The 13,968-nt window shown below is 41.2% G+C and overlaps 1 protein-coding gene across 1 annotated transcript in view; it reads left to right on the forward strand.

The window, feature by feature from the left end:
* Rapgef5 (Rap guanine nucleotide exchange factor 5) overlaps nucleotides 1-13,968 on the forward strand; it is a 222,048-nt gene that overhangs the window by 69,565 nt on the left and 138,515 nt on the right. The window contains 1 exon segment of the mRNA XM_035445921.1: nucleotides 12,952-13,000. Within this exon segment, the coding sequence (XP_035301812.1) occupies nucleotides 12,952-13,000 (49 nt within the window).

A 13,968-nucleotide genomic window follows, 5' to 3' on the forward strand; every position in this document is an offset into this window, starting at 1 on the left:
GTAATCTGAAGCAAGCCCAATCGTATTTACTACACCGGGAGGGGCACGGAAGCATGTTCCCAGAGAAATCCATGTTGTGGAGGAAGAGAGGTTGTAAGACTCGTATCTTGTTTACTTGGAGTTTTCTCATAAGCTCTCAGAAATCTCCTCAGACAGCTTTATACGTGGACTGTGTCAAACAGGTATGATAGAAACTTGTAAGAGAGACAAGGCACTGTATGAATTCAGCTTGTTCTGAATCATCTTCAGACGCATTACAGAAAAATTTCAAGAGCTCATTTGCACTATTACCATAACTCAAGCGATATGAAGATAAATTAAATCCCTGGCTATTGGAACAGTGTCCATGTCCTGTTACATAATAGGTACCACAGAAGTGTGCCATTTGTTGTTTTATTATTTTATATTCTGTACTTTGTGTAGGGACCCAAGTCTCTCAATATGGAACTGGTCAGGTGATCTTGTAGCAGACATTCTGTGAAGTCAGCCCTTTCTTAAAATCTGGAAACAAACATGAACTGCCCATGGACAATAGGCATGGCATTTGTTTTCATAACTTCACCTGATAATCAGTATCATGACCCATTCAGTGAGTACCTGTAGGATAGGCTGTTGAGACACTGATACTTGGGGTGGTTTTCTCCTTTCTACCATTATACAGCATCGAAAATTTGCAATAAAGCATGTATTACTATAAGTAAATAGCCCAACAAAAAATACTGAAAAGTTATCTTTTCAAACTAACGTAAGTGTAAAACATAATACTTTTCAGATTATCTTCAGGTTCAATCTGAGTGCGTGGTGAGGTCCTGTCTCTAAAAAAAATGCAAAACAGTATGTCTGGATTATTAAGGTTAATTCCTTGCATGAAGTAGAATGTCATGCTCTGTCTGAATAAAGAAAAGAAGATTTATAAGGTCAAGAAGCACTTCAGTGTGTGGAAACAAAAACAGATTAATTTGACATGAGGTTGGGACTGAAGTAGAGAGAGAAATGTGTGAAGTGAAGAATTCAGTGTGACCTGACCAAGATTGTAGAGCAGGAAAGCCATGTTTCGGACCTGGACTCTATGGGCTGTGAAGCCCAGGAGGAGCTATGGTGATCTATTCAGGGTACCTCTGTTTTCTGTGATGATAAATTGCTCCCCCAAGTCTGAATGTCCTGGATACCTACCATCTGGACATGGCTGAATGAACATGCCATAAATATCATTAAGGCTGCAAACTTGCCTGCACAGAGCCAGTAAAATTATAGGAGCCTTTAGTTTGTCATTGCTTTCATTGGAATAGAGGAGTCTATGTACAGACCAATAATAGGCTTTCAGGAAGAAGGGGCAGCTTTTAGGAATAGTCCATAAGGAAGCAGAAGCACCTACCCTGTAGATACAGGAATTGGATTCAGGGATATCTGTAAGGAAACAGAAATCCCATTCTATAGATGCAGGAACCAAATTCAGGTATAGTTTATAAGGAAGCAGATGCCTCTATCTTGTAGATGCAGGAACTGGAGTCTGCCCACATCTGAGTTTAGGAACACATTCTTCCCCCTGAGGCTGCAGTATGCAGTTCAGCCCTGAGGATACCTTGAGAGACTTTAATTAGAGGACCTGGTTGAGCCATACCTGGACTTCTGACTCGAAGCAAGATGAGATTATATGTGGGTGTCACTTTCAGCAGTCAACTCCGTGATTTACTATGGCAGAGATATACCTTACTCCACATTGCTTATGCAACACGTGCCTCGCAGTCCCCTGGTTCGTAATATAGGAGTCCCCCGTGACTTCCAGAACTTCTAGGCCACGGGTAGTTAAGGGGACGGATAACTCTGAAGTTGCAAAGTAGATTTCTACAATCCAAGTGTGTCCTTCATACATATGTGAAAGCTTCGGAGTTCTGCAGAAATCTAAAACTTTTATCTTTGAGGTAAACTCTGGGAATACAAGCACTTGAAATATTGCTCATTACATTTCATACAGCATTTTCAAACTTTTCTGCTATAGCAGTGGGGGTGGGCTGGGTGGGTGGAATTTACCAGCGAGAGCAAGAGTCGTGGGCCAGGACTTCATGGCATAGGCAGGAAGAAGGGACTTCAGCACTTCAGCTCAAAGATCTTAATTGTGTTCTAATGATGCCACTGACAGCTAACAGTCAAATGACACTCCAAACAGGCATGGCTCCTGATGCCTTTTTTTTTTTTTTTTTTTTTTTTACACATTAGCTCACTTCTCTCACAGCAATTCTGCTAAAATAGATGGCTGTGATGCCACTCTGCTGCCTGTAGTCAGTCCTACAGTCCTCTCAAGGTGCTGTAAAATAATTTGGCGCTTCCTACTTTTGCTGTAGAGTTCTGCAGCCTGATTTCTCACTCTTGTTTGTTGAGGGGGCCTTTGTTGCTAATGCATTTTGTAGCTGGGATTGGGCTTTAGTTGGTCAGGTTTTAGCGTAATACCAGTTTTTCTGATATAAAATCTCAGCATGAAGCCCATTCTTCAGGTGAGGTAACTTTGCCTGGTGGCATAGTTAGTTCTGTTGTCTCTACATATAATAACCCCATCTCCAAAAAGTACAGTAATCAAGAAAGGACATTTTCTACACAAGGATGGAGATATGGTACGGAATAAAAGGTGAACTAAACCATGAATTTGAATTTTTTTTTAAAAAAGATGTTATTTATTTGCTTTAAAATTTCTTTCAAACATTTGTGGTTTTCTTCTGCTCTTTGTACCAAAAGTTTTTTTGCAGTTCTCTATAAATGGGTTCCAGCAGTTATTTTTCATGTTTGTCTGGTAGATTATTTGTCTGTAACATCCCCAGCTTTTCACCCATAGGGCAGCAGATGCCGCTACCCTTCCAGGTGAGATAAACGCTCGCACGTGGGGCTATGGGGAAGGGAGTTATTCACAAAGTAAATCTTCTGGTCCTGGAGCCTTCTGTTGTCTTCCTGTATAAAGAGTCACCTCCTGAACCTGATCTGTCTTTACCATGGATGGCTCTGGCCTTCTGAAAATTGACTGAGCTAAAACATGCCTTTTCCCAACTCCTACCTGTTGATCTAAACTTCACCCTCCACTTTTTAGGACCATGTTCCAGTGTTCCTCTTATATCTTTTCATGAGCAGCTATCTCTTTATTTGTACTTTTAGCTAAAATATATGTCTGGGAACTGTACCAGGAGCCAGAGCCAGACTGACAACAAAGGAGTCCATTGCAGTAGGCTTGTGGTCTATAATAGTGCCAGAGACTCCCAGCAGAAGAAGGGGTTTCACGAATGGATGCAAAGTGCTGCAATGACGGGTGTAGACGATGCTATTGATGATGCTATCGGAGTGAGATGGTTGGTACATGCTAACACATGGTGTGCATACATAAGTGACAGTCTCACAAACATGCTAGTGTGGTGGTTTGAAAGAAAATGACCCCCAAAGGGAGTGGTGTTATTAGGAAGTGTGGCCTTGTTGGAGTAGATAAGCCCTTGTTGGAGGAAGTGTGTCACTGTTGAGACAGGCTTTGAGATCTCATATGTGCTCAAGCTTCACTCAGTGTGATACTCAGTTTACTTCCTGTTGCCTGCAAGGTATAGGACTCTCAGCTTCTTCTCCAGCACCGTGTCTAACTGCATGATGCCATGTCTCTCCATGCTGATAATAGGTTGAACCTCTGAATTGTAAGCGAGCCACCCCAATTAGACGTTTTCCTTTATAAGAGTTGCTGTGGTCATGGTGCCTCTTCTCAGCAGTAAAAACCCTAATGAAGATAGAAGGTTGTGCCAGTGACCGTGGGTATTGTTGTGATGGGGCTGACCGTGTTTTCTTTTGGAGGAATTTGGTCTTTGGTACTTTGGGTTAGGAAAGCAGTGGAATACTTTGAGCACTACAACTAATGGGCTACGCTACTAGGAACATGGAAGACAATGGGACTGAGACTGATTTGAACACTGGGGTCAAAAGGTGTCAGAGGAGAAGAATAAGAATATTATTAGTATGTGATGTAGAGACCAGTCTTGTGAGATTTTGGTGAAGAATGTGGCTACTTTTGGCCCTTGTCTGAAAAGGCTGCCTGAGGCTAAAGTGAGGAGTTGTGGATTAATTCCATTGGCAGAAGAAATCTGAAAACAGCCTAGTATAGACAATGTCCTGTGGTTGTTAGTGTTAACTCTGATAAAGATTTATAATGAAAAGGAGCAAGCTGAGCAAGGAAAAACACAAAAGGTACAGATTGAGAAATGGCAACAGGAAGTAGAATAGAGCTAAATCCTGTGTTCAAGGAGATTAAGAAATGTAATAAAGGGAATGGTGACCTCTGGTCAAGATCCCACCCTACTGTTTCTCACTTGTGAAAAGGAATTAAAGAAAAGCTTAAATCTTGGTGTGGTGGTACACACCTTTAATTCCAGCACTCAGGAGTCACGGACTGGCAGATCCATGAGTTTGAGGCCAGTCTGGCCTACAGACAAAATTCAACAGCAGCCAAGCTTAGGCAGTGAAGGAAAACAGAAACCTGGTAAAGATGTAATTAAACACGGGAGCCATGTTCCAGCCCAAGCAAGCAGCAGAACTTGGCAGCGTCAGCCATGTGGTTCTGGAATTAAGGTTAGAAGGAAAGGGGTATGAAATTTGTCTCTGCACCTAAGGAAAGCTACTGAGGCCACGCATGTGTTAGGAGTGTGCATGAGTGGAGGCCCAGAGAGCCCATTTTGTGAAACTGAAGTTGAAGCCTAGATTACTTTGGAGACCCCAAGATGTTGGAGATGCCAGAGTTGTGGGATACCTCTGAGGAAAGCTGCTAATGGAGTGGCAACAGTCTAAGAGAGAGAAGTGTGTTGTAGTCAACAAAGTTGAAAGGACTTGGAGAGATCTGAAGAGCGTTTTGACATCAGACATGTAGATGCAGAGTTTGGAGTTTGCCCAGCTGGTTTTCAGTCTTGCTTTGGTCCAATATTTCTTCACTATACTCCCTTCTCCATGTTTTGGAATGGTAATGTATATTCTGTGCCATTATATGTTGGAAGTATGTGGTCTGCTTTTTTAATTTTACAGGAGATTGCAGTTAGGAGATTGCCATGCGTCTCAGAAGAGTCTTTGGGCTTTGAAACAAGTTTGAGAGTATTATAGACTATGAAGACTTTTGAAGTTGGACTAATGAATTTTGGCATTATGATATGGCTACAAATTTTGGGGTCCAGAGAATGGAATGTGGTGCTTTAAAAGAAAATAGCTACCAAAGGGAGTGGCACTATTAGGCAGTGTGACTTTATTGGAGTAGGTATGCACTTGTTGGAGGAAGTGTGTCACCATGGATGGCCTTTGAGGTCTCATATGTGCTCAAGCTTCACTCAGTGTGAAACTCAGTCCACTTCCTGTTGCCTGCAAGATATAGTGTTGTGGGATATTTGTACACTGTGTGAAGACGAGTTGCTGTGATTGGTGTAATAAAAAGTTGAATGGTCAATAGCCAGACAGACAGAGATAGTGGGGACTTCCCAGAAAAAGAGGAACTCTAGATGAATCTAGGTATGTGAAGAGATGCCATTGAGAAGTGGAATGATTCAGACACACAAAATGAGAGAGAGTTAAAAGACATGTGGTAGAACACAGACTAATAAAAATATGGGTTAAGTTATAAGAGCTAGTGGAACAAGCCTAAGCTAATATCCAAGTTTTCATAATTAATAAAACCTCACATCATTATTTGGGGCTGTCAATGGAAAAGAAAGTCCAACTATATATAGTGTCCAATGTGGGGGCATGTATTTCTGCTTAGGACCTGAGAAAGCTTAATAAAGAGTTCCAAACATGCAAACATTGAGCCAGACAAGGCATGCTAGGAGATTCCATCAAGATGTTGAATGATTCAGACAGAATGTATAATAAAAATAAGAGTTAAGTTATAAAAACTAATGGGACAAGCCAAAGCTAATGGCCAAGCTTTCATAATTCATAAGACTCTATGTCATTATTTGGGGCTGGTTGTGGAAAAAAAAGTCCGACTACAATGTTGGACTTTGGGGAACAACTAACACAGATAAGTAAATAACTGCCTTGTACTTCTGCTCCAGAAGATGAAGTTTCTGCCATTCCAATGCTCTGCATGACCCAAGACAGCTCGAGCCCTCAGCTCTCCTCCTCAAAGGGGTCATGTCCATACCTGAAACCATGCCCAAGGGGTGTGGTCACTACTACAAGTTCACTGACCAGGCAAGATGCCACTACAATTCCCCTTTTTGTCTAAAGAAGAAGGTTTTAAGCCTGAAAATGTTACAAAAGTGACTTTGCCTTTGGAAATGTTAAGTTTAAGCTACTAAAGGGTTCTTGCCCATCTATGATCGGAGGATATGGAACACTAGGTTTTAGAAGAGCTCTGTCTGTTGTAGATAAAATTGAAACAATGTGAGTGAATGAAAAGAGATGATGAAGCTATGCCAAAGAACCTTAAAATTAAAAAAAGATATATGGAAACAGGGAACTGTGAGAAAAGTCATAGCCAGAGAGGAACAGAAGCCCAGAAACATGACAGCATGGAATCCCAACTATTAAAAAGAAAAATGTCTAATGATATCAAGTTTTACAAGGAAAACAAAGTAAATGAGGACTCTGGTGTCTACCAAGTTTGGCTCCAAGGCTCCCATGGGTACTATACATCTCTTGTACAAAGGGTACTGAAACCAAATAAAGTATATGTTGGTCTTTCTGAAGTATTTGTTTTTGTTTAAACCTATATTTTACTCCTTCCTTCTTCTGGTCATATTCCTGAAAATATGATTGTCCATTCTTAGTAATCCCATTTCCATCATTAATTCATGCAATGCTTGTGATACACCAAAACTATCATAACTTTATTGTAGTGAGGGATTCACCCATCCTCATCTGTAACACTGACCACCTCCATTTGGGCAGGATCTTGGGGGTCATCAATTTCTTATGTAAGTGACTTCTCCCCAAATAAATTTAACCTATATTTAACCAAGTCCCATGTATCTTAATCTGTGCATCTAAACTTTATAGTTGTAACATCTGTCAAAGTTGTAAGTGCAGCAGATTTGGCTTATCTTGGCACTTTCAGGCCATTTCTCCGAATATTCATGTTTGAGTGGCCAGCTGTTGTCTCAATCATAGCATAATGAAGTATATGTTTGTATTCAATAGTCTACATAAAAGATTCTGAAATATCCCTAATTGCTCTGCAACAGATGAGTAAGCATAAGCATATTGACTTTGTCACCCCAGCATACTTACACTCTTCTTTTTGGTGTAATGACAGTAACTGGTGGGGGAAGTGATTCTTGGTTAATTAACTGGTGGGTGGGAAACAATAAGTGTCTAGACAGATAGGCAACTTTCCTAGTTTCTAATTGTTAGCTACACTAACAGGCAGTGGCAAGATTATCTTCTGTGTCAAAACTATGACGATATTACCTCTTAACAATAGAATAATGCGATGGGTGGTGTGTGCATACACACCTTTAATCCCAACACTCTTGAGGCAGAGGCAGGTGGATCTCTGTGAGTTTGAGGCCAGCCTGGTCTACAGAGCAAGTTCCAGGACATCCAGGGCTGTTATACAGAGAAACCCTGTCTCAAAACCAAACCAAACAAACAAAAGAATAAAATAATGCACTCAGAAGCAGGAACATTAGCCTGTGAGAAATTGAAAGGAAAAAAAAAAGCCAGCTAACCTCATGAGTGCTTCATAGGAGAAAAGTACCATCACCATATGTGCTCAGTTTTGTTTTGGGGATATTTGATTACACTGTGAAAACCTGAGACTTATGTTGCTAAAAATCAACCTTGGATTGGGGGTGGAGCTAGCAAATAGTTGGCAGGAATTAGCCATAGAGAATATAGAGGAGCCAGGAATATGGATAGAGAAACTCACAGGAAAGAGTAGGGAAATGCTTGGGGTTTCACGGTCTTTCTGGTTTTGGGTGGTCAGAAAGATGTCTTGCTTGGGTCTTTGGCAGAAAGGAAGGTCAGTTTCTTGGCCTCTCTGAGACAGCAGGTTTTTACCCCCAACATCTGCCTCCTGAGTCTTTATTTGTAAATAAAACAATAGAGACTTAGTTAAAAAGTACATTTGGCAGCCACAGTAGAGCCAGTGCTGGTAGGGCCAGAAATCCCACCAGGACCACATCCTTAGCGATGGGGCATTGACTGCAGGGCCATAGACAATAGTTAAAATATCAGTAGATTCAGGTTCAGCTGCTAAGCCAACAGAAAAACAACACAATTCATGTCTTGTATGGAAATACCTTAAATAAGAGGTATAATTATATTTTCCTTCAAATTCTTAAAGTCTATATTAGCTTAAGTTTTTATTTTTAAGATTTGTTATTTTTATATTATGTATTTGGGTGTTTTTGTCCACTGTTGCTGGTGGTTTCTTGTCCCACCAGGTCCCGCTGCCCTTCAGCCCCCAAATAAACAAACGGATGCTATATAAATTACAAACCTGTTGGCCAATGGCTAAGGCTTCTTATTGGCTAGCTCTGTCTTAATTACTAACCCATTTCTATAGATCTATGTATTTCCACGTGGTCTTGGCTTACCGGTGAATGCCCAGGCCTGTTTTTCCTATGGTGGCTGCATGCCATCTCCTCTCAGGCTCTCACTGCCTACCTTTCCCAGAATTCTTGTCTCCTAGTCCCACCTATCTTCCTGCCTCTATTGGCCAAATAGTGTTTTATGCATCAACCAATAAGAGAAACACAAAAACAGAAGGACGTCCCCTATCATGCCACATGTTTGGATAGACCCCACATATGTGTATTGCCAGCTGAGGCCAGAAGAGCGTATCAGACCCCCTAAAACTTGAGTTACAGATGGTTGTGTGGCCCCATAGTTGCTGGGAGTTGAATCCTGGCCCTCTGCCACCATATTCTTAACCACCGAACCATCCTCCGGTCCTTAGCTTAAGCTTTTATAGTGATTCAAAACTTAGGATATTGGGGGATAAAACTCAAAGGACTATTTTTTTTTCTTACCTTTAAGAAATTGAGAAGACATACCCACATGTTTAAGCCACCTGTGCCCTAAGAACATTTCTACTGTGGTACCAAAACCTAACTACTTCTAGATCTACAAAAAAAAAAAAAAAAAAAAAAAAAAAAAAACTTTACAAAATCCTTCACTGTTGATCCTGTTTAAATGAGTTTGTAAGGGCAGCCCCTTAGTTAGCCAAGGACCTTTGCCATTACTATTATGTCCTCCCAAAATGACCTTCCTGGTACTGGACTGTGGTGTTCCTTCTCTAACGCTAACAGTTCCCATTGTTAGTATTTAGCCATCTGTACTGGCTTGCCCTTGGGGTCCTGACAGGATATCTCTCAGCTGCAGCCACTAAGAGCACCACCTATTCTTGTTCACCATGTTCCCTTTTAAAAGGGCCCTGACCACCTCTCAACCTTCTCTCTCTCTTTCTCTTCTTCTGTCTGCTTCTCTCTTTCTCTCCTCTCTCTTTTCCACTGCTCCTGTCCCCAGAGGCTGGTCTCCCTCCCCACCTTTCCCCCTTTTATGATCCTTTTCCCTAATAATACTTTTTTTTATATAAAAAAACCTCCACTTGGGGCTGGAGAGGTGGCTCAGAGGTTAAGAGCATTGGCTGCTCTTCCAGAGGTTCTGAGTTCAATTCCCAGCAACCACATGGTGGCTCACAACCATCTATAATAAGATCTAGTGTCCTTTTCAGGCATGCAGGCATACATGCAAGCAGAACAGTGTATATGTAATAAATAAATAAATTTAAAAAAACCTCCACTTGAATTCTGTCACATGGTGTCTTTCTCTCTTGAGCCATTTTTTAAAAATTACAACACCTGTAATATTAGCAGTTGCTCATATTCTTTGAATATAAACAACAATTTGAAAAGGGGATTAAGTCATCCCACTATATTTTTAAGATTCATTAGCTGGGTGATGTCACACACCTTTAATCCCAGCACTTCGAGGCAGAAGCAGGTGGATTTCTGAGTTCAAGGCCAGCCTCATCTACAGAGTGAGTTCCAGGACAGCCAGGGCTACCCAGAGAAAAAACACTAACAAGATTGCTGCTGGCTTAGCTTGCTGCAGGGGATGCCTTCCCTTTGAATGTTCCTTTCCCTCTCGCAGGTGACTTTTTCACTCCCTAAGTCTCTCAAGAGATGCTTTTGTACCCACCTATTGTCTTTCAGTGAGGGGTATGCCTTATGCTGGGTAATGTCAGTAAAAGACATACAGGTCCCCTCCTCAGTGGGGCATCTAGCTCTGAAGACACAGAGCAGCTACACGATTCAAAATAATTAATGGCACAACTGCCAGGTGTTTAGGAACAAACACGGCCTGGGAAGATGCCAGTGGGACCAGACCTAATTTGTGTCTTGCTCGAGCAGCACTTTCACTTTTGTGCTTTGTAGAAAGAAAGGGGGTTCAGGCAAAACGCTTTCCTCCCCCCTCAGCTCAGGATTATGGAAGCTGTTCTAACCCTGCCATGTGTAGGACACATGTCCTCTCACTGCAGAAATTCGGAGAGTGTAGTGAGTACAGTAACCTCATATACGTTTTATGTGGACAAAAGGGCGAGGCTACTCACAAATTAGCCTGCAGTTCTTTCTCCCTGCTCCTCTCTTCTTCCTGCCCCCTCCCTTCTACTGTTTTTATTGCTCATCCTGTTAATTTCTTTCCCACCAAATCTTTGGAAATTATACAGTGTTATATAATTAGAATACACTGCTTTTCATTTCTGAGCTGTGTTATTTATTTTGAGCCTTATTCTGAGCGAGAGAGTAAAGGCTGAAGACCCGTGAAAGGCGTTTAGGTGTAGAAAGGTAGAGCTGAGGTGGGAAGGGCTGCTGTTGGTTCTCTAGGAGCAAGTTTGATGATCCAATTTCTGCACTTTCCTGTCTCTGACTCACCCTGAGGTCCATCCTTGGGCCGTCAGAGGTCAGGCAGCCATCGACAGGGTGCAAGGGAATGTCCGTAATCGACATCTTTGTTCCATTCCAGAAAATTTGTGGCACAGTGAAGGAGGAAAATCCTAAAGTGGTTGGCAATGCTACGATAATAAACCTTGTACACAACTCATATAAGATGTTTGTTGATTGAAACTTTATTTTGTTGCTTATTTTTATTTATTTGAGCAAGCACAATGTATTTATAGACGTTTTCCCATGGTTGCTCATCAGTTCTTACTTCCTCAGTAACCCCACCACCACCATCTCATTCTTTCCCCATAAACCTTCTACTCATGAACATGTTCAGACTCCAAACTCCCAAGGCTGGAGAGAAAGAGACTGATTGCCTACTCACCATTGTGTAATTGTCATGAGAGTCCCAGGCATTGAAGAATCGGCTAAATCAGAGTGTGCGCACTTTGGAATGACATTTGTGCCAACCCATAGGGAAAGTGTGTCAGTAAAACCGCTGAGCAAGCTTCCTTCCTCAGGAAGCCTATGCCTGGGCGACTGGGAAATGGTCCTGGGTGGAGTCTTAGGGTCTAATACATTAGCACTCTTGCCTTCCAGTAAATGAATACAAATTAAATTAATTTGAATGGCAAATCTGCAATTTAACCTTGAACTCCCGTGTTTCCCCTTTAAAGTGTCATTACGTTAATATATTCATACACACACACACACACACACACACACACACGAGGTTGTGCCTTGATGAGAAAAGAACTCACTCACCGAGTTTGTTTTAAATTGCTACCAAGCATGGATTTCTTCAAGACTGTTTATATGATCTTGATGATAAGTATACTTAGCCTTTCTGTCTTTTATGTTTCTCTTTGAGAAATTCCTTAGCATAATTTTTTAAATTGATTCTCTGGGAATTTCACATCGTAAACCCCAACCCCACTCATTTCCCAGTCCCTCCATGTCCGCCCTTCACCCTTGTAGTGTCTCCCCAGCAAGAAAATTTAAAAAGAAATAATGAAAATAAAATTAAAATAAAAAATACAAGTAAGAATATTGATTAAAAAAAAACAACAACAAAAACCCCAAAAGGAAGCAAACAGAAAACAACAACAACAAAAACCCACTTTGCCTCTCTATCTTTCCACCTCTTCATCACCTCTTCTCATGTTTAGTGGCATTGGGAGCTGCTGTAGATCACACAGTAGACCCTTCTGTCCAAGCAGTTTTACTTGCAAAATGTTCATTGTGTAATGTTTTAAAGGATGGATGTAAGCATTCACACTGGGTTGGGCATCAGCATATATGTGCTAAAGTTTTGGAAGATAAGCATGGTTAAAGACCCCTGGGATTTTAAAAGTGTTTTCTATTCCCACTCTACCTGCCCTGCGAGCCAGTGCCACTTACTTTTACCTTGCAGATTATCCAAAGTGGCTCCTGTCACCTGCTCAGCGTACAGCAAGAGTTCATTGTTATCAGAGCTGAGGTCTATTAATGCAGTATCACCCATCTAGAATTCTAGTGCTTCCAGAATTCCTAATGGACTAGCATCCCCAGGGACACTTGGTACTCACTGTGCTTGTCAGAATGTCATTGCAAACAGCTCATATCCTTACTGTTTCTGGGTGTTACATACAGATGTTTTTAAAGTGCTCATCGTGGCATATATATGTCACAATGTGCACCAAATAGCCTTTTTAAAAATAAAAAATTTAAATAAAAATCACTCTTTAAAAAAAAAGTAAGTCAGTGTGATTTCTTCCAGATTTTTGGTCTGAAATGCTGCCATGGTTTTCCCTACATATAAAAGAAAGGAAAAAAGAAAGGAAGGAAGGAAGGAAGGAAGGAAGGAAGGAAGGAAGGAAGGAAGAAAGAAAGAAAGAAAGAAAGAAAGAAAGAAAGAAAGAAAGAAAGAAAGAAGGAAGGAAAATAAAGCAGTGATGGTGGCAAGCTTCAGACTCCCTGCAGCAGCCCCCTAATGTGGGCTTCTTAGCTACAAACAAAGTGCTGCCTTGGTGGCTCCATTTTTCTTATTCTAACATGGTTTCTTTCCCTAATGTTTTCTTAGGTGCAGAGAGAGCTAGCGGCTGTTATTGCATTGAAAGCAAGAAAATCTGGTGAGTAATCTCCCGTGGGCTGGAGGGAGATTGTAACCCTTTGGGGGTATTCCCGACATCATTTGGCTGTGTGCATGGAGGGTACCCTCAGGATACTCGCTATAGAATGCAGAAACACTTCACCGTATCTTGAAGCGTTTATATTCCAGTCTAAATAGCATAAGGTACCATGGAAAGACTTCAAAGTAAAATTCTGCTCCTTTCCCCTAGCTTATTTCTAATTCTGAGGAAAACCTAAAAATGTTTATAGTCCGCTGAAATCAGGGAAGAGATCAAAGTGCACCGTGAAAGCAATTAAATTACTTTACATTATGTAATATAGTGACAGAGGGCAACAAATGTTCTAATGCTATAATGTTTTGAGACAGGGTCTGACTGTATAGCTCTGGGTACCCTGGAACTCTCTCAGTAGACCAGGCTAGTCTCAAACTCACAGAGATCTGCCTGCTTCTTAGTGTACTTAAGACAACAACAAGTCAACATTTTCTTTTAATTTCAAAATAACTTGTCTGAAAATAATTTATTCAGTGACATTTCATAGCAGACATTTTCACAGGTCTGATTACATAGATGTGTCCTCATATTTTTAAGCTACAGTCTGCATAAATAATATGCAGAAAGCAAAAGGAGGCTTCCAAATATGTGTTGGAGAACAAAAACATTTTCTGCTAAAATCCAATTTGAAATGGAGGCTCAGTGAAGCAGGGAGATGCTTGTTTAGTGTCTTAGTGTTCCTGTTGCTGTGTAGAGACTCCATGACTACAGCAACCCAACTCTTATAAGGGAAAACATTTAACTGAGGTGGTGGCTTACAGTTTCAGAGGTTTAGTTCATTATCATCATGGCAGGGAGAATTGTGGCTGGGAGTATGGTGGCATGCAGGCAGACATGGTGCTGGAGAGTTCTATATCTTGATCCAAAGGCAACAGGACATGAACTGTCACATGCTCATGGCTTGAGTATATATG

Source organism: Cricetulus griseus, chromosome 5, assembly GCF_003668045.3.
Source record: "Cricetulus griseus strain 17A/GY chromosome 5, alternate assembly CriGri-PICRH-1.0, whole genome shotgun sequence".
In the NCBI taxonomy this organism is placed as follows: domain Eukaryota; kingdom Metazoa; phylum Chordata; class Mammalia; order Rodentia; family Cricetidae; genus Cricetulus; species Cricetulus griseus.